Source organism: Dermacentor albipictus, chromosome 1 (assembly GCF_038994185.2).
Source record: "Dermacentor albipictus isolate Rhodes 1998 colony chromosome 1, USDA_Dalb.pri_finalv2, whole genome shotgun sequence".
Lineage (NCBI taxonomy): Eukaryota > Metazoa > Arthropoda > Arachnida > Ixodida > Ixodidae > Dermacentor > Dermacentor albipictus.
In genome coordinates this window covers 369,767,580-369,785,974 of record NC_091821.1, presented here as the reverse complement: position 1 = coordinate 369,785,974, position 18,395 = coordinate 369,767,580, and the positions used below count along the sequence as shown (strand labels likewise).

The 18,395-nt window shown below is 45.0% G+C and overlaps 2 protein-coding genes across 4 annotated transcripts in view; one reads left to right on the top strand and one right to left on the bottom strand.

Moving 5' to 3' along the window:
- The window catches only part of LOC135904086 (uncharacterized), a 54,910-nt gene that overhangs the window by 21,508 nt on the left and 15,007 nt on the right, over window positions 1-18,395 (top strand). The gene's annotated exons all lie outside the window — the stretch shown is intronic.
- On the bottom strand, window positions 8,703-16,560 carry LOC135904131 (uncharacterized). Of its 2 annotated transcripts, none has more exons than XM_065434749.1 (4): window positions 16,438-16,560; window positions 14,053-14,720; window positions 12,155-12,387; window positions 8,703-9,150 (listed from the first exon to the last, which is right to left on the bottom strand). In XM_065434749.1, exons 2-4 carry the CDS (start codon window positions 14,614-14,616, stop codon window positions 8,772-8,774), a joined length of 1,176 nt encoding a protein of 391 aa, XP_065290821.1. In that variant the 5' UTR covers window positions 14,617-14,720; window positions 16,438-16,560; the 3' UTR covers window positions 8,703-8,771. The 2 variants fall into 2 exon arrangements, with proteins under 2 accessions (XP_065290821.1, XP_065290822.1); XM_065434750.1 differs by having other exon boundaries at window positions 16,394-16,503.

The window sequence follows — 18,395 nt, the reverse complement described above, 5'->3', positions numbered from 1 at the left end:
CGTCGGGACCGGCAGGTCTAGCCCACTGGCCCGGTCGCGGGCACGCCGGACAGCCAGGATTTGCTTTTCTAGAGCGGGGCTACGCAGAAGCGAGTCCCACTCCTCCTTGATGAACTTGGGGTATGTCGACCCGCACTCCCAGAGCATGTGGGGTAGAGTGGAGGTCTGGCCGCAGGACGGGCAGGCGTCGTCGCGATACACGTCGGGGTAAGCCTCGTGGAGAGCGGACAGACACGGATATGTGCTGGTCTGTAGGAGCCTAAGCGAAACGGCTTGCGCCCTATTCAACTTGGGGTGAGGGGGTGGAAAGACCCTTCTGGACATGTAGAAATATTTAATAATCTCGTTGTGAGTAGCAGGAGCGTCCCTGTGACCGTAGATAGGAGGGGAGTCAGTGCCCCTTATAGAGGAAGCGCGGTCGGTGAAGTCACGCGCAGCCTCGTGGGCAGACTCATTGAGGTTCGGGGGAGCACCCTCGACCGATCCTACGTGTGCGGGAAACCAGTGAATTGAATGGTCTGCGAGAGCATGTGGACTCGAGCCGCTAAGAAGACGAAGAGCTTCCTTGGCGATGCAACCCTTTTGAAAAGCCCTAACTGCCGTTTTGGAGTCACTATATATTTCGGACCCACGACCGTCTAGCAGGGCGAGGGCGATGGCGACTTGCTCGGCGATTCCGGGGTCTGAAGTGCGAATCGAGGCGCTATTGGAAATGTTTCCGCTCGAGTCGACCACAACGACGGCAAAGGTCTTCCCGTCACTGTACTCCGCAGCGTCGACGAAGCTTGCGCTAATGTCGTGTCGCTTGATCTGTTTGAGGATGGCGGCTGCTCTGGCCTTGCGTCGGCCCTCGTTGTGGACGGGATGGACGTTTCGGGGCACAGGGGCCACTACGAACTTGTCTCGAATGCACCTAGGGATCGGGGTACTGACCATCGAGAATTCCGCAGGGTGGTAACCCAGCTCTTCGAGGATTCGTTTACCTGCCGCTGTGGTGGCCAGGCGACTGAGTTGCGTGCGTTCTTGGGCTTCGGCAATCTCCTCGGCGGTGTTATGTACCCCCAGCTTCAAGAGATCCTCGGTATGGGTCCTGATGGGTAGCCCGAGAGCCCTCTTGACTATTTTGCGGATAAGAACGTTGAGCTTGTCTCGCTCCGCTCTGAGCCAGTTGTGCATGGAAATCGTGTACGTGAGGTGGCAGAGTACGAAGGCATTGATCAGCCTGAGAAGATTGCTTTCCTTCATGCCTCGATGCCGGTTTGCGATTCTGCGAACTAGGCGGAAAGCATTCTCCGTCTTTGCGATAATCCTGCGCAGAGCTGTTCCGTTTCCGCCGTTGAATTCGACAAACATGCCCAGGACCCGAATAACGTCCCTGCGATACCCTGCTACTGCTGCTGCTGCTGCTTCTGGTGATGATGATGGCCTGATGCTCTGACTTTACCCACACTTGGGAACTGGCCAAGAGCTGTGTACCTGAACTTTTATTTCATGTTTAGAAGTATTACCGATTCGATAAAAAGATAATCATATGAATAAACAAACAAACAAATAAGTAAAACATTCAAAATCTTATTCATTTGGTTGATTGTATAAATCCACAAACAACGTCAAATACGTTCCTGCGGCCAAAACGCAGTACTGACTCACCAGAAGTTAGTATTATTTATGATGCTAAGATTGCCCCTGGCACGCAACCGGAATTTTTAGAAGTCTTTTTCGCCTGCTGCTACTGATGATCATGATGGCCTCATATTATGGCTCATACCCACACTGTGGGATTGGCCAAGAATTGTGTGCTCAAACGTTTACTTAATCTTCTGCACATATTCGATTAAAACAAGAAAAAGAAAGCATACAAAAACAAACAAATAACGAAAGGACATTGAAAAATTTATTCGTTTACTTCATTTTATGTAACCGCAAATGGCATCAAACACGTCCCTGTGGGGGAAACCTATAACTGACGCACCGAAAGATGGTATTATTTCTGATAATAATAATAACCATAACTTAGCAGGCGGAATTTGTAGAAATCTTTTTCTTAACAATTTGTATCGGCGACATAAAAAAATAGTGATCTCGGGACTCTGTTTGTTGGCAGTATGGACCCAGAGGCGATAACGTCAGACCAGTCCTATGTAAACTTAGGTTTAATGGAGAGACACGGCAGCGTAATCTGGTGATCAGTACTTCTTATTGTCTTGATGGACACCACTGTCTGTTCCACGGAAATTTTAGGGGCTGAAAATCTGACCATGTTATTATTTATTCAATGACATCTCTATGAATTAAATATTTTCGATAACTAATTGCGGTTATGTGCGCCACTACTGGAAGAACCGGCATTATAGGTCCAGTCAGGCATGTTCGCGCTAATGAGTGTTCTATTTCATTTAAATGTAATCTACAGTGACCTGGCATATACCCACAATAGTTTTAGAAAATTCAACTGTGGAGGGACTAATGTTCGAAATGTCTTTAGAGTTGACGACTTGGATGAAGCAGCAAGCAAAGTACCGACAGAAAAGGAATATGTTATAATAACCACCCAATGCGTTCGAAGGGAGTTTCCGAAGCGCTAAAATCATTGCTAAAAGCTCGACTTCAAAAAAGAAGGAGTGAATTCTGGCAGCTTCAAAGAGAATGACCAGCGAAGCGAAAGCGAGAAAAAGCCTACGCTCGCCTTTTGGTTGTTCACTGAAGCGTCTGTAGCTATTATGTTATTTGTTTGTACGTTTGCAAGGTAATCTTGCAACATGGTATTTAAGAAGGTGACTTATCAAAACTTAGGCTTTTGAGGGGAAAATGTCATCAAATTCTATCTTAATAATATGATTTGATTCAGTTGATCGAATTACCTCTCGAATGTTCACATTTAGGCTATCTAGTTATATTTGTACAAATACAATCTGTGGAGAGTGAAAAGGAGGCCAATTGGCAAGAAAGAAGGAATTTAGATCATTAATAAAAGCGTATTCGGATCGTCTAAGCGGCATGTCGTAAATTTTCAGAAATTTTTGAATCGTTAAGATGCGAAATCTGCAGGGCAATGATGGTAGGCTCGCTTCTTCATAGATAACATTATTAGCCACAAACCTGGGGAGCCCAAGACCCAGGCGCAGGGCTTCACGCTCCAAAAGAATCAGAGGCTTTGCTTTATAAGCAGGGCAACCTGAGAGCAATACACACCCGAATTCCAGTATTGGCCGCACATATATTTTGTAAATCATTAGCAGGGAATCCCTAGGCAGTCCATATTGTCGGTTACTCATTCTGCTCAGAATATCTAAAGCACGTTGTGCCTTACACGCTACACTTTTTATTTGTTGACTTTAGTTGAGTTTTCTACCATAAATGATTCCCAAATATTTTAGAGACTCAACCTGGGGAGTGGGTTCTTGTTGATAAGATATAGAAATTGTAATCGGACCCGTGAGTGGGAATACTAAGGTTGCGCTTTTACTCGCATTAAATGACATGCAGGTTGTCTGAAGCCGTACCTCAAGCATGCTCATGTATCCTTGTAATTTTAGGTATAGAACGTAAATGCCACTGTCATCCGCGAAGAATGCTATGTCATCTGCATACACATAAACTTGCACGTTCTGACGAGGGGAGATGGAGCTCATTAATATATTAAATAATATTCGAGACAGGACTGCTCCTTCGGGGACACCGCGAGTCTGTCTGAATTTAGACGGGGAACAACCATCCTTGAAGCAATGAAATTCTTTTGATCGCAAAAATTCTGCCAACCAGTGATAATATAATTTGGGAAATTATGACTCAGCAAAATATCCACTGAAATGGAATGTTCAACGCTGCCATACGCTTTAGCTGTATCTAATTCCATCAAAGCAGAATATTCTCTCCTTTTCAGGGCAAGTTGGATGCGGCTCTCTAAATCAGCAGGGGCACACCATATTGAGCAATCAACCTATTAGCCTATTAGATTCGGACTTAATATTGCATTATCCGTCATCTATATAGTAATTCTGCAATGTAATACCCTCTCTATGAGCTTCACAATATTAGAAGTAAGAGGAAGAGGTCTGACATTTTCTGTGTTATAACCTACTCATTGTTTTGTAAGCATAGGGATTACTTTTGCTACTTTCCAATCGTAAGGTATCCAGGCTCTGTTTAATGAATAGTTTATAATATTTAGAAGGTCATCAGAAGGTCGAATAGATCGAATTAAATATTTCTCATGTGAACGGTAATTCCATCAGAATCAGGGACTGACAAGGGCAAATTACGAATCACTTGAGCTAATTCAGGCAATGTAACTTCAGTAAACACTGATTTTTGGGCTGGTTTTTGCAAATTATAGGACATCGATGATGTGAATCTACTCTCCAAGCCTTTAGCAATGAGCTTGAGAGATTTTCTCATTTCATCGGACGCCATATTTACATATTCAATATTAATTGGCGATGCAGAATTTTGCGATATATCATATATCTAAACAACACTATTTTTGTTTTTAGGCTTTGAAAGGAAATTGTAGTGTTTTCTATCATAATCTTCTTTACCTTGAGCAACTGTGCGTTTAAAGACAGCAGCGTGAAAAAATTTTCTGGGGACTGGTTATAAAAAAGGTATAAGCTGCATCCAAGCTGACTGTCGGCGTCGCTGGTCTGGCGTGCAATCTGTATTCCACCAAGGGCTATAAGGTGTTTTCTTTGCAGGTGTAACACCAAATTCAGCTTTTTTGTATGTTCTTTTGATTACAGCACAAAATTTCATAGCTTTGGTGTCTTCAGCCTCTTCAAAATGGGAAGCCAAATTTACGTTAAGATCGGATTTAAATTTATTATAATTTACAAGTATACGCGTACCTGAGAGCATGATGGCATTATCGGACAAGCAATTTCAAACATTGTTGGAAAGTGGTCACTGTCGGTGTCAAAGTCTAAGGCTGTCCAGGATGACCTAGTGAGAAACGAACTTACGAAACTTATATCCAAAGCTGAGTGAGACTGATTACAAAGTTAGCGCTCGTCCCGTGTTTGCTTCGTCCTTGTGCCATTCTTGCGCTGTGTATACCAGTTTGTATGATTACAAAGAAATGTAGGAATTTTAGAGCTCAGACAAGACAGATTGTTATCTATTGTCGAATCCCGCACGCGTTTGCCACATTGGCCAGTTCAAAAGCCCCAACACATGTGATGGGAGCTTAAATCTCCAACAAGAATTTTGTCTTTACGCCATGAAGTCACAGCGGAATCCAAACATCGCGTGTTCTGCACACCCGCAGAAAAGTATAAATTTTCTAACGAGAAAGGTAGGCACCCTGGTACAGTAAAATTTGCCTGGTAAGGCAAAAATTTCACTTTCAGGATACATGTGTTTATATGAAATCTTTGCCTTAAAATAATTCTATTAGTGATAAAGAAACCTAAACCTCCCCCCTTCGATGGATAGTCCAGTCGGAAAGATCGGTAGTTATGTAATTAAATAGCTTGCTTTCCTGAAAGCCACATTTCTTGCAAAGCAATAACATCAGGGGATAATTTTTATGATGAATACAACAAATATGTTACTGCAGAGTGAATTGATCGCCAATTCCAATGAAGAATTTTGAGGAATCCTATGGTAGCGAAAGAATCGACTCAGTAACTGCCTTACTTAAAATGCTTTCCTTGAAATCTTCCTTTGTAAGGCTGTCCTTGAGATATTTTTTGGTCTTTGAGTTAGTGTCGTAGCATTTTTGGCAAAGGGGATCTACATCATTTTAACGATCGAACCACCATGTCCATTTCATTTGAGCCCTGTATGTCATCATTGACACCTTCACATTCACTTTAATTGACATCGATGGATGGGCCTCCAATTTGGGCATCTTGGGACGTGAAATTGGGAGTTGCTACTTCATTTGAAGGACGTGGACAGTCAGTTGTGGGAGAAGTTATACCGATAGTTTTTGATGTACCGAATATCTGTCCCATCTGGTTAGTTAGTGTCAAGGACTCGCAAAGGTTTTTCGAGCTAGGCGCTCCATGGTTTTTTCCATTGCCCTTTCGACAGCATCAGCAACAGAGAGTGAAAAAGACGCCTCCGTTGCTGCCGTCTGACGGGCTGTGACACCGCCGTATCCCTGTGCCTTAGCCTGAATTTCAGCTATGGCTTCTCTACGGGAACAATGCCTTCGTTCAACGATTTCTGCTTTACTCTAGTTTCCTCGTCGTCTCCCGCTCCCCACGCCCGCAGTCCGAGCACGCGAGATTAAGTGGGTCTCTAAGTGCATGATGAACTATACACGTTGCACTATATTTGCACATAGTTGTCCCCGACATTGAGACATTTGCCGTAGCGTGCAATCAGTTTGAAGAAACCACTCTGGTAAAACTTGGTGCCTTGCACAGCTTCCCCACCCTAGAATTGTTTTGAAAATGACCTCCCGAGAGTGCAGTTCTAGTGCAGGGAACAGGTGCCCATTCATACCGGTTAACTGCACGCACTTCTATTGGCGACCACATTGTCAGCACGCGTCTGTCTGCCATCGTGATTTGTACTCGAATAGCCTCAGGCACGCCGGTCTGCTGCTACTCTCTTCTTCGATGCTCTGCGCATGCGTGATTCCTTCCCCCGCTGACCCTCTTTCCATCGTTGAACCAGCAACGGGTGTGCATTCTTATGTTGTTATACCTGGTGCATCATGTTCTCTTTATAAAAATTACTAAACTAACATTCAGAGCGCCCCTCGTGTGTGTATATATATATATATATATATATATATATATATATATATATATATATATATATATATATATATATATATATAGATGGCCAACAGGAAGTCAATGAAGAGTGCTTAATTAAAGATTACATTTACATATAGATAATGGCACGTGCTTACTTCACTTACTTCAGACGCTTGGCCAACAATCAAGCGTTGTAGGAAAATGGCACTAGTTACTGCCTTGGAAGCGAATCAAATATCGGGGGAAAACAATACAGGAAACAGAAAAGGACAACACCGAAAACAATTGTAAGGGCATTGCTCTTGAAATCAACTAGATGCTGCTTGACGACACAGGAAACAAGGTCATCTTCAACCATCTTTACTTATTGATAGCCCTTACTACAGTACAGGATAGCCAGCTAGATTTACAATGGCTAAACTCTCTGAATGTCGCTGTCTTCTCCTTGCACCTACTCCTACCCGTGGCACTATCCAAGAGCTGAGGCGCCCAGAGAAATGTTTTAAAAAACAGTAAAATTTTCTCTAAAAGTTTTGTTTTGCTTTGTCTCAAACATGCGGGTCCTAGCAAAGTGAAGACTGATCTTGCTTTGTCGCACTTAATTACCTAAGCGTATCATATCTCTCTTGATTTCGATATCTTTCATTGGAGGCGTTATCGTATAGGGCATCCTTTAAAAGCGACATGCAGACATATTCTGTGTACACGTTTCCCATTACATTCCCGTTTAATTTGTACTGCGTTTTTTAAGAGGAGCAGGTACACGTTGGTCCATAAGTGTCACCTGATGTGGAATAAAAATGTTTTGAAAGTTAAGTTGTGGATAGTCTTCAGTGCTGTCACACTGAAAAATGAGCTAATTCTCTCAGTTGACGCTCGTGACCAATCCGGCAACAACAAAGTCCGTCCAGGCACTTCTGCGCTCCTAATAGCCTGTCAGCTGGCATTGGCATTGACAATGGCATTGCCACGCATACTTATCCTTCCCGGTGACTTCATTTCGCCGACTAACAAATGTTATCGCTCAGCGGAAGACAAGCCTTTCTGTATCCGAAGTTTTGCGAATGCTGTTCGCTAGTTCTATCCGTTTTCTGTTGTCACCGGACCTTGTCCATTCAGACTGTATGTGCGACAGGAACTGCATGGTACTTTCTGGAAGGCACGCGGGCAACAGTGGTTACGCAGGAACCTTTGACGAGTCCTTCATAAATGCCAACGTGCTTGACACGCAGATAAGATCTCCGACGATCGAAGAGTGTTCTCCCTGCTATCTTTGGCCTGAGTATTGTTTTGCCGGGCGCAGGTTCGTCAAATAAGCAGTTAATTTCATCACTTGCGTTGTGCCTCCGTGACTTCCGTTGTTCACCGTCACCACAACGGGAGCAAATTTATTTCCTTCTCCTTTAAGCGCGGAAAGCAAAAAAGAAAGAATTCTTCACACCATTTCTTTTCCATATAGAAAAACAAGAACTCTAAAACAAAAGCGATAAAGCACACTGTATTTGTCCTCACTTTCAGGTCCCGACAGCACGCCGGAGCCGACTTTTATTTTTCTATTTTTTCATCATCATCATCATCATCATCATCATCATCATCATCATCATCATCAGCCTGGTTACGCCCACTGCAGGGCAAAGGCCTCTCCCATACTTCTCCAACAACCCCCGTCATGTACTAATTGTGGCCATGCCGTCCCTGCAAACTTCTTAATCTCAACCGCCCACCTAACTTTCTGCCGCCCCCTGCTACGCTTCCCTTCCCTTGGGGTCCTCATTACATGTCCTGCCCACGCCCATTTCTTTTTCTTGATTTCAACTAAGATGTCATTAACTCGCGTTTGTTCCCTCACCCAATCTGCTCTTTTCTTATCCCTTAACGTTACACCTATCATTCTTCTTTCCATAGCTCGTTGCGTCGTCCTCAATTTCAGTAGAACTCTTTTCGTAAGCCTCCAGGTTTCTGCCCCGTAGGTGAGTACTGGTAAGATACTGGTTTTATTTTTTTCGCACTTACAAAACACTGCAACAGAGCACAGTCCACAGCCCACTTCATCGTCTTCGGTTAGTGCTTCCCGCTGTCGTCTGGTGGCTCGGCGTTCTTGGAGCAAGCCTTGCGACACTCGTCCCTCGAGGCGTACTTGTTTTCGCCCACCAAGCAGCGGTGCTGGCGCAGAAGTTCCTTGTCGGCCACTAGGCACGCGACGGTGCCGTTGGAGAAGGTGTGCGCGAAGTACGGGTACTTGAGCTCTTCTGGCGGGCACGTGTACTCGGCCGGCAGCGTGCAGCTGTGGTCGTTCGTGCCGGGACCGAGGCACTCGTCGCGGCATTCGCGCAGGCTTCGCGCCACGCCCCTGTGCTTGGTGGCGCAGTATCCGTCCGGGTATGCCCACTCCACGCAGCGCTTGCCCTCACGGTACCAGTAGGAGGCCTTGACGTCGTTCCTGCGAAAACCATACCGTGCGCGCGCGCTAGTTATTTTAGTTTAACTCTTTCGTTGCCGTTGGAAACGGGCTCATTTTCGGAGCTTTTATGTTAACCATTTTATTTCAGGACGTAGTAGTTTCTACATATATACCGCGATACAGAAAATTATATAGCCCGATCTCTGGTGTTTTTAATGAGTGTATAACAGTAATAATTTGTCAGGCAATTTTTGAGAATACTTATTGTGAAATTTCAAGAAGCATCTAAGGAACTCGAATGAAAGTAATAATTTGCTCTTTTTAGTACAAGTGCTGAGCTTAAAAAAAAAGAAATATACAAAATATGCACCTGGTCCTCACAGTTCCCAACTTCTGTAAGTCAGTTCACGCAAAAAAAAAACACAGAAAATTCTGAAGATTCGTTGATATGAATACTAGCCGCAGTGATGCCCATGCTATGCGGGAAAGCAGTAACCTTGGAAGTGTGAAAAAGGCAAGTTCCTATTGCACGAAGCACATTTGTTTTTACTCCCTGCAGCAGGCACTCGGATTGCTTTCGACTGCATTCTTTAGGCTCGCGAAACAACGGTTGGTAGGACAGGCAGCATGCAGAAGCCCTCATACTTGATTATTGCATTCCATCAGCTTTCATGTGCAAGCAAGGTGGTCTAGCGCGCGTTCAACTGGTGCTGGAGCCTCCATGTGCCTTGTTCAGTTGCTGTTCAGTGCTGTACAGTAATGTGTATACAGTAAAATTTTACAGTCATAGATAAAGCCATATACACAGGCGCTGTTCAAACTATAAGAGCTTAACAAGTTAGTGAAGCTTTGGCCGAAGGTGGGTCTATAATCAACTTCGTGCTCTTGTGTAAGTGAAAACCTCCCACGACGGGAAGGATTGCTCGTAATAATTTCGTAATGACGTACGCTGTCGAAGCATTGAGAGATAAAAGCAACCCACGGTGGCGAAAATAAAGTTGAAGTTGTTGTTAGTCGAACACAATTATTAGTATAACACGCACTCATGAGCATGTACTAGCAGGCATCGTTAAAACAGCCTATGCTTTGGATCGGAAAATAGACAACCCGAGAGAAGATTCTGCGTATTCATTGCTACTGTCACGTAACACTTACGTTGCCCGAGTCGATAAATGCACATATTTGGCGTATTTTTATTGAAGAAGTGCTAGGAGCACAGTAGGCTAGTTTCGAGGATACTTCCAGTCGAAGTATTATTTTTCACGACTACTCTATCTGCCAAAAATTATCAAATAGGACAAATAGCTCAGCTTCAGTCATCATTTCAGACAACGTATGATTTCGTTAGCAGAATAATTACAACGGAAATGTTTAACAACGCGTAGAAAAACAGGCAATCTAGTTAATCGATATCTATAGGCACGGTAACGACAGAGTTGAAAATGGTTTCCAAAAAATATCGCTGCTGTGTCATATAGTAAACAGGTGCAATATCTGAAGAGACGTACATTAGATGCAACGAAACTGGTAGGTCGACGTGCCTGACAAAAGCATACACATCCACAGATTCTCCTCTCATAATAAAGACTTCACAGTAATGCTCCGGCCAATCTCTTTTACAGTGTTCGTCCTTCTGTTGCACTAACTTACCTGCATAATCATTTTTGACATGAATGCGCGACACACTGTATTGATACAAGAAAGAAATTTTGACTCACAAATAAGGCGTCGGCTACTCCTTGTCTCGTGAACATGTGGTGCAGTCGAATGCATAGATTTGTGGAATTTTCGCTCACAGTTTGCGCTGAAGAATCATCAGAAGTAGTTAACGCGCACGCTACGACGTCACAATGCAACAGTTGAAGCAGCTCAATCACAATACATAGAAAAAATTTCAAAGCCATAATGCGAACACAAACATTTGGCAGTTTCCTGCGATACGCTGACAGGGGTATGAAGGTTTAGCGTTTCCCTTGAACTACTCGGACGGTGTTCATATGATACGCTGGCGCGACATGGCACGACACAGTGCACAATAAAACCGCTGCTTGGCATAAAGAACAGCACCCCGGCCACTACCAGGCGTCTCACTACGCAGACGGGATGAGGAAAGCTGCAGTGGCGGTGCGGGCACCGCAGCTCGACGGCGCACGATATGAGACGTACGATAAACTTTCTTTAGTCATGGCCAAGTGAAACATCAGGTAACGTTACCTTGACGTGCCCGTTCAGTTCAGACCAGTGCATACATACAGCAGCTCAGCAGGAACGCGAGTGCATTACAGTAGCCTGCGGCACAACGCTCATGCCATCAGCGGAAAGCAAAACGCAGCCCAGGCGGTGACGGTGCGTCGTAACGTTGACGGTGCGTCCACCTCGCGTCGTCGTTTTTGCAGCCAAATGCGCTCCACCTCTTTGGTAACTTTCTAAACCTCCGCGCGCGTATCCGTGCATGCGCCGTCGAGGGGCCGGCAACGACGCCGACGCCAACGTCGGTGTAAATAGCGACTGAGTGAACGCTCCTCGAGTGTCCCTATAATTGATATCGCAAGAAAGCGAGGATATTACATAACACGTACACGCGAGAGCAGTGCACATAGAGAACAATAATATGAACAAAACCCATTTTACACCCGTTAATGGCGCCCAGGCTATAGTGGCCCAGCCCAGGCGCACCAACAATGTCGCGTTCCTCAAATTAAGTGTTTCCAATATGAATAAAGAGCCCTTTTTCGCGTCTTCTACAGTATTGCGACTGCCTTTAACTCATTTCCGTCAGTCTTTGAGGCGCTTTCGATATATATGCCTGAATGCGCACTTGTACTTAATTCTCGCGACCGGTCAATTAATTGTCTTCTATACGAAGGCAGCTGAATTAACATGTTCTAATTTTCGCTTTCATTTTCTTAGGCGAGCTTGGAGGTGTCAGCCTGGAGTAATAAATAGGACAATTGACACCTTCGTTGAGACTCTTTGCCAACTTGTATGCTCCTACGCATAAGGAAGACAGCCAGTATAGTAGGTACCATGGGTGTATTCAAACCTGTTGCATTTGGTGAAGATGGGCTGCTGCTTGCACCTAGCGAAGGGCTTGGCATTCTTGATACAAGCGTTCATGCAGCCTTTCCGCGAGCTGAAGCGGTTCGGGCTGTGGTTGCACACGAACACCTGCTCACGGTAGGTGGAGTCGCAGTAGTCGCGCTCGTGGCGGTAGAAGAAGGACAACTTGATCTCGGGGCAGTATGTCTGTTGTGGCTCGCCGCAGGGGGAGTTTTTCTGAACAGACGAAAAATGCTTAGTGCGACGCAACCAAAAACGAAAAAAAAACAATATGGCAGACCCAACGCGCACTTTGGAATCTGCATTAAGTGACGATTTCGTGATGCGGCTAATTAAAATGCTATAACACTGTTCATTATCTGCAACGCGTTTTTGAGCATACAGATTACGTGCCTGTCCCGGCAAATCACCGAGACCCTCAGACCCTCACCACGTGACTCACGTGATGCATGCGACAGCGGATTACACTGCCTCCGGGTTCGGTACACTTATCTTCACGCGATCTCAGGAATCAGCGCACTTTCCGTTGCACTATCTATAGCACCGGCTCAACATGCTCGACAAGAAGCCGACCGAATAGGGCGAGAATAAGCGCTAAAAGCCACTGAAAGAGAGGCATAAAAAACTTGCGCGCTGGCATAAAAAAAAGTTGCGCGCTTGAAGGCGTATATTGTTGCACTGAGGATATTTGCGTGTCGTGTGTTGTTTCACTGCGTCATTGGGCGGAGACGAGAGCCTCGACAAAGTGCATTTGTAGGAATGGTACAGATGTGGTACAGATGGGGCTACCTCGGATACGTTATATGTTTGCTGTCCAGTGCGCGGGCTATTGGGCAAGACAGCAGCTGCGTCACCCAGTGTCCACGCTCAGCAAAGTACGAGATGATTGGCCTGGAAGCTTCGCTTTAAAGCAGCGATTAAAATGCTGCAGCTTAGGAGGAAATAATCTAGGTGACGGTGCTACATGTATACGGCACAAGTGGGACAAGATGCTCTGTTGGACTGGTAGCAGACTTTTGAAACGAAGTTAATTGCTGGCGAGTCGGCTGCAGGAGGCGATGGATCGGACAGGACCAAGCAAGTCTGCGCGCCTTCAGCAAATACTCCCCATGGACGACCCTGCTCTTAAACCCGGACGCAGATATCGCGGCTTTCAGTAAAATCGTTCTCCCAACGCGGCTATCGTGGAAAATATATTTTCCTTAACATCCCCGACATTCCTAGACAAGGCTAGTAAGCGCGGGACTCATATGAAAGAGGGCATCGAAGAAGCTCACTAACTTGACTCATTAAGTGATTGAAGAACTCTCTGCTTCACATGCCTCAGTCCATCCCTGTGCGTGTTAGAGTAATCTTAACGATTTCGAAGGTTTCTCACGTCAAGTCACAATAGCGTGCTGACTGTTCGAAACCACGCAATAGCCACGCACACCTCGATTTGCCGAGAAAGGAGTATGACATATGGCCAGCCGGACAGGACGAACAAAGCTCTAGGTAGAGAAGTCCAATAGTTCACCAGAACATTTATTCAGGAAACAGAGAAAGAAAAAGAAGCGAAGGGGAGACATACAGAGTGTGCGATTGCAAGCTAGTCTATTAGGTGCGCCAGCTGCGCGTAAAGTTTTACAAGCACGAAAGCCTCTACCATAGTTAAAATATTCGTACCTCAAGTGGCATTGAACGGAAGGAAGCATTCGGATTTTCGAACATATTACAATTGTTGAATCGCAAATAAGTTATCTTGTTACCATAGAGAGAGAGAGAGAGAGATTTTAACATGTGAAATAGTTTTAAATAATGATGAGGGCACTTGGTTCGCAGATCAAACGCGATTCAAATGACTGGATAATGATGTTTCCCACCTGGTGAGCGTGCACCCACCTGTGTGTCTTCCGAACCACCTCCGCCATCCTTGTCTTCCGTCGACAGGTTATCCTTCTTTCCCGACGTGTTGTTGGCTTGCTTCGAGTGCGTGCGCTGGTTCCGTGTCTTGGCTTGAGACCTTGCCACTGGCGTCGCCGCGGGCCGAGGAGTGGTAGCGGCCTGCGGCAGTCCTGGCGCATCTTGTGGCGAACCCTCCTCAGCCGCCACGGGTTTTCTGTCGCCCGACGAACGGTCACGTTCAGAGCCGCTCGCGTTCACCACGATCAAAGTCATGAGGGTCAGGCAGAGCGCGCCGATGACGAGCAGGGCCAGGGAACGCAGAATAATCGTGCTCGAATCATTGCCAAGGATAGTGCCCACGCTCCTGTTCCGCTTGGAGGGCACCAGCTTGGAGGCGGAGCTGTAGCTCTGCATCGCCGAGCTTTGGTCGAGAGCTCCTTCGTATGTCCGCGTCTGACTGGTGTTGACGGGCGCAGTGGCCGTCGCGGCGACGGCTGTGGGCGGCCTTTCGTAGCAGGCGTCGTAGTGCTGACGCCAGTCTTGCTCCACTTCTTCCATCATGGTGGCCTCGTGTAACGGAGACGATGAGACAGGCGTCTATCGCTTCTGGCCCGAAATAACTGCGATCGGCCGCCGTCACCGCTGTCGCGGAGCCCAAGCTTCACCTGGGTGGGCACGCCGATATCCTATTTTCAGTTCTGAATCAAGTTGCGCTGCTGGTCAAAAATCACGGGAGTTAATACCGGTGGCCGCGGGGGCCGCATTCCGGTGGAAGCAGCGAAATGCAAAAACGCTCATGGTATGTGCCTAACATAAAGGACACGTTAAAAGGCCGCTAGTGATGAAAATGAATCCGGAGCCATCGATACGGTTTCCTTTGTATCCCACTGGGCAGCTTCATGAACGTCGAACCTCAGCGATACTATCATAAAATTATCATCGTGGATTAAGGCGAGAAAGCTTTGAGAACAAAGGAAAGTATGGAATAATTATAATGGCGCGAGCAGCTTTTGAGAACTCAGTTGCACTTGGTCTTAAAAGAAGGCCCGAATAAATTAGTAAATGGCACGAAAAGAAATTGTCCTTTATATGAGGTGCGCGCGCATTCTTCAAAATGATTTACCCGGTTAATTCCACTACTTCCTTCTATCTAGTTCCACTTGTTCATGAGCGGCATGTTGGCACTGCCTTCACAACAGCACACACGTCTAGATAGGGCTTGTGTTCTCTTTTTCCTCCATAGCGCGACCTTTTTATTGATAATCAGCATTTGTATAGTCTTTTATGTTTAGTTTCTTTGGTGTTTGTCTCTATGGGCCTAGCATTTCAATCCATGAATTTGTAGCAACTCCCTCAGCTGTTTGTCGTTCTAAATATGCATGACTTAGCCCTCGCCGTTGTTTGCACCATGTAATATCACATGAGCGCCACCGCTAACCAAGAAGGGAAGGCACAATAACACCGGTATACCCACGTTACGTTTTCTTTCTGCCTAATAACGCAACTGCCTTAAAATTCTAGGTAGATTCCTTTTATGCCAAATATGCTGCGTAAGCTCATTCGGAAGCTGACCAGATGTATCTGCTTCGACTTCGATGAACGCGTAATTCTTAAGAAATAAAGCTCGATTCGAAGACGATCACGAATGATTTTCACCACGTAGTGGAAGCTCCTAACTATTCACCCCTGTGAGACAGGGTACCTGACAGTAAATGTTTCATGACCCAGCATGATGGCTCGGTGGCAATGACATTCTGCTGTTGAGAACTAAGTCGGAACTTCGATTCCCATAGAGGTGGAATGCAATAACGCTGTTATACTATAAACGGGACGCATGTTGGAGAGCCACCCCAGTGGTCCACTACAGCACGTTGCATAGCCCATGTCTTACTTTTGGACGTTAAACCGAAATCAATCAATCAATCAATCAATCAATCACGAGCCCTTTACGCTTATGCTGTATGGGATGCAGCTTCCATGCGGTACATTCGGGTGATTCAGCACATGTCATTGCAACCAGAAATTAATTGCAAAAGCTCTTCAATGAATCAGTGTGTGAATCGGATATCAAAAGCATGATAGCATATTTACAATCTTTTCATCAAAAGGGAAAGAAAATGCTCATAGGCTGCTATGATCCCCCAAAATATTGATCCACTAACCAGCACGGCAGAAAAGGAATATAGTGTGCCGTTTATGAAGCTTCAGTATTGTGGATTAATTGGCACAGTTTCTACTAACGCGATCGCACATCCCTTTCCGCGTCAAAAGACCCGAGAAATTCCAAAAGGAAATGTGAAGGTCAGTTCTCAAGAGCTGCGACGGTTCCGTTGCATACCTAGTCCCATAGAACCGGCTTTGGACAACGATACTGTTCCTCACCTGGGAGGCTGTTCAGTGAGAAGGCAGCGTCTTGTTCGAGGAACAGTAACAACGATGATGACAGCTATTTGCGAAGTGGAGGTACAGTGAATGCACATACGTGGTAAATGACGGGAAAAAAAATATTTGCGCGTATGCTAGAGTTGGTTTACTCAAGCGCAATTAAAGCCTAACAACAAGAAATTTAATGTTATACAAAAACTTGCACAATCAAATTATGTGGTGACAAAAAGATGCCATAAACAGCAGTACGCGTAACAGAAAAAAAAGAAGACTAAGCGAAGAGGGTAAAGCCCATCCGATTATTGGCCCATAGTGGGTATGAGCCTTATACAGAAGCACACAAACTAATGATTTGTAATTCCTATCAGGCATTTTCTCCACGATTCCTTTAAACCAGTGTTTAAAGTCCATGATATCCCCTTTATCACATCGCCTTTTTGTTTCCGCTTAATTCGTTATTACTTAATTCGAAAGAATTTCTTGCTTCTTCCGATAGGTTTTGGAATGGTATACTAGTTTGACAGTGAAAAATTGTCATTCTCGAGATCAATGATGTCGTGAACACTGCTACTGTTATAAATAGCTTTATGTCGGCAGCATATAGAAGAAATGAGGAGTGTTTAATTGCCGACAAAATGCCATTTATGAACAGTAGGGGAAAAAAAAAGGGCCAGGAGCGGATCCTTGAGGAACTCCGCTAGTGACCTCATAGCTAACAGAGCTCTATCCATTAATGTCAGCGGAGCATGATCTATTGCTTAGGTTAATTAGGTACCAGAGAAGGTATGTATCTTTGTGTCACCTTTGTAATTAGAAGTTCATGGCGAACTACATCAAATGCTTCGTTTACATCAAAGTATAGAGTGACTGATTGCCCCTTACCATGTACCACACTGGAAGCATGGGTTATAAATGCTACCCTCTTCGTTGTTGTGGTGCACCCTGATACAGAGCCATGCTGTTAATCTATTAAAATGTTATTAGCCCTAACAGAAAGCAGGGAATGCAATACAGATTCGAACACTTTGGACGAAGCGCAGATGACAGATATAGACCGGTAATCAGTAACTGCCCTTCTATCACCTTCTATCACCTATCACCGCTAGAAAACGTACTATTTTAGTGAACTGTTGAAGATTCGTGTGAAACCAGGGACCAGTGCGGTTCCATACGTCTTACAAAGTGTGGGAGGGATACCATCCGTGCCACAAGAAAGGGAAGGTTTTAGGCGCTTCGTACATTTCAAAACAAGGCCTTTATTGACTGATAGAGTACACGCCGTATCGGACTGAGAAGGAAGGTAATCTGAGGTAGAAGCACCTTTTACACCAAACACAGAACAGAACTGCTCTGCAAAGACATCATCAGTGCTTGAGACAACATAGCCATTTTCATTAACAAGACACATCTTCGGCGTTTAATTTTAGAAGAGTGAGAGCGCACGTAGCTCCAGAAATATGTTGAATTACGCGTCATCCTGGCAACAACATGTTAAATGTGGTTGTAGTGATCATTATTATAATCAAATTTGGAAAGACACTACAGTACCTAAATTTAGGTTTCTACTTATCTAGGCCTGTTTGATCGCTTTTCTGTGCGTTTTATTGTAGTTTGGAGCTCTTAGGAAACCGAAAAGGGAACTGTGACCTTTTGACCGTTTTCAGAGGTATGAATATGCGCATAGCATCTTCAAAGACCTTCGTAAACAAATTAACTTGTTCATTAACCTCAGTTGTTCCTTTCACGAATGACTAGTCATCGTTTTCAAGATAATGATACAAGCCAACATAGTCTCCAAGGCAAAAGTTGAGGCTGCCCTTCGTGCTGTTATTAAAGTGGATGCTGCCTTTCTGTGCTGCCAGTGGTAAAGAAGCAAGTACAGGAGAATGGAATTTGTCTGGCACAATCATTGTTACGCATGATGGAAACAGGACCAAGATTTGTGAGACAAAGAT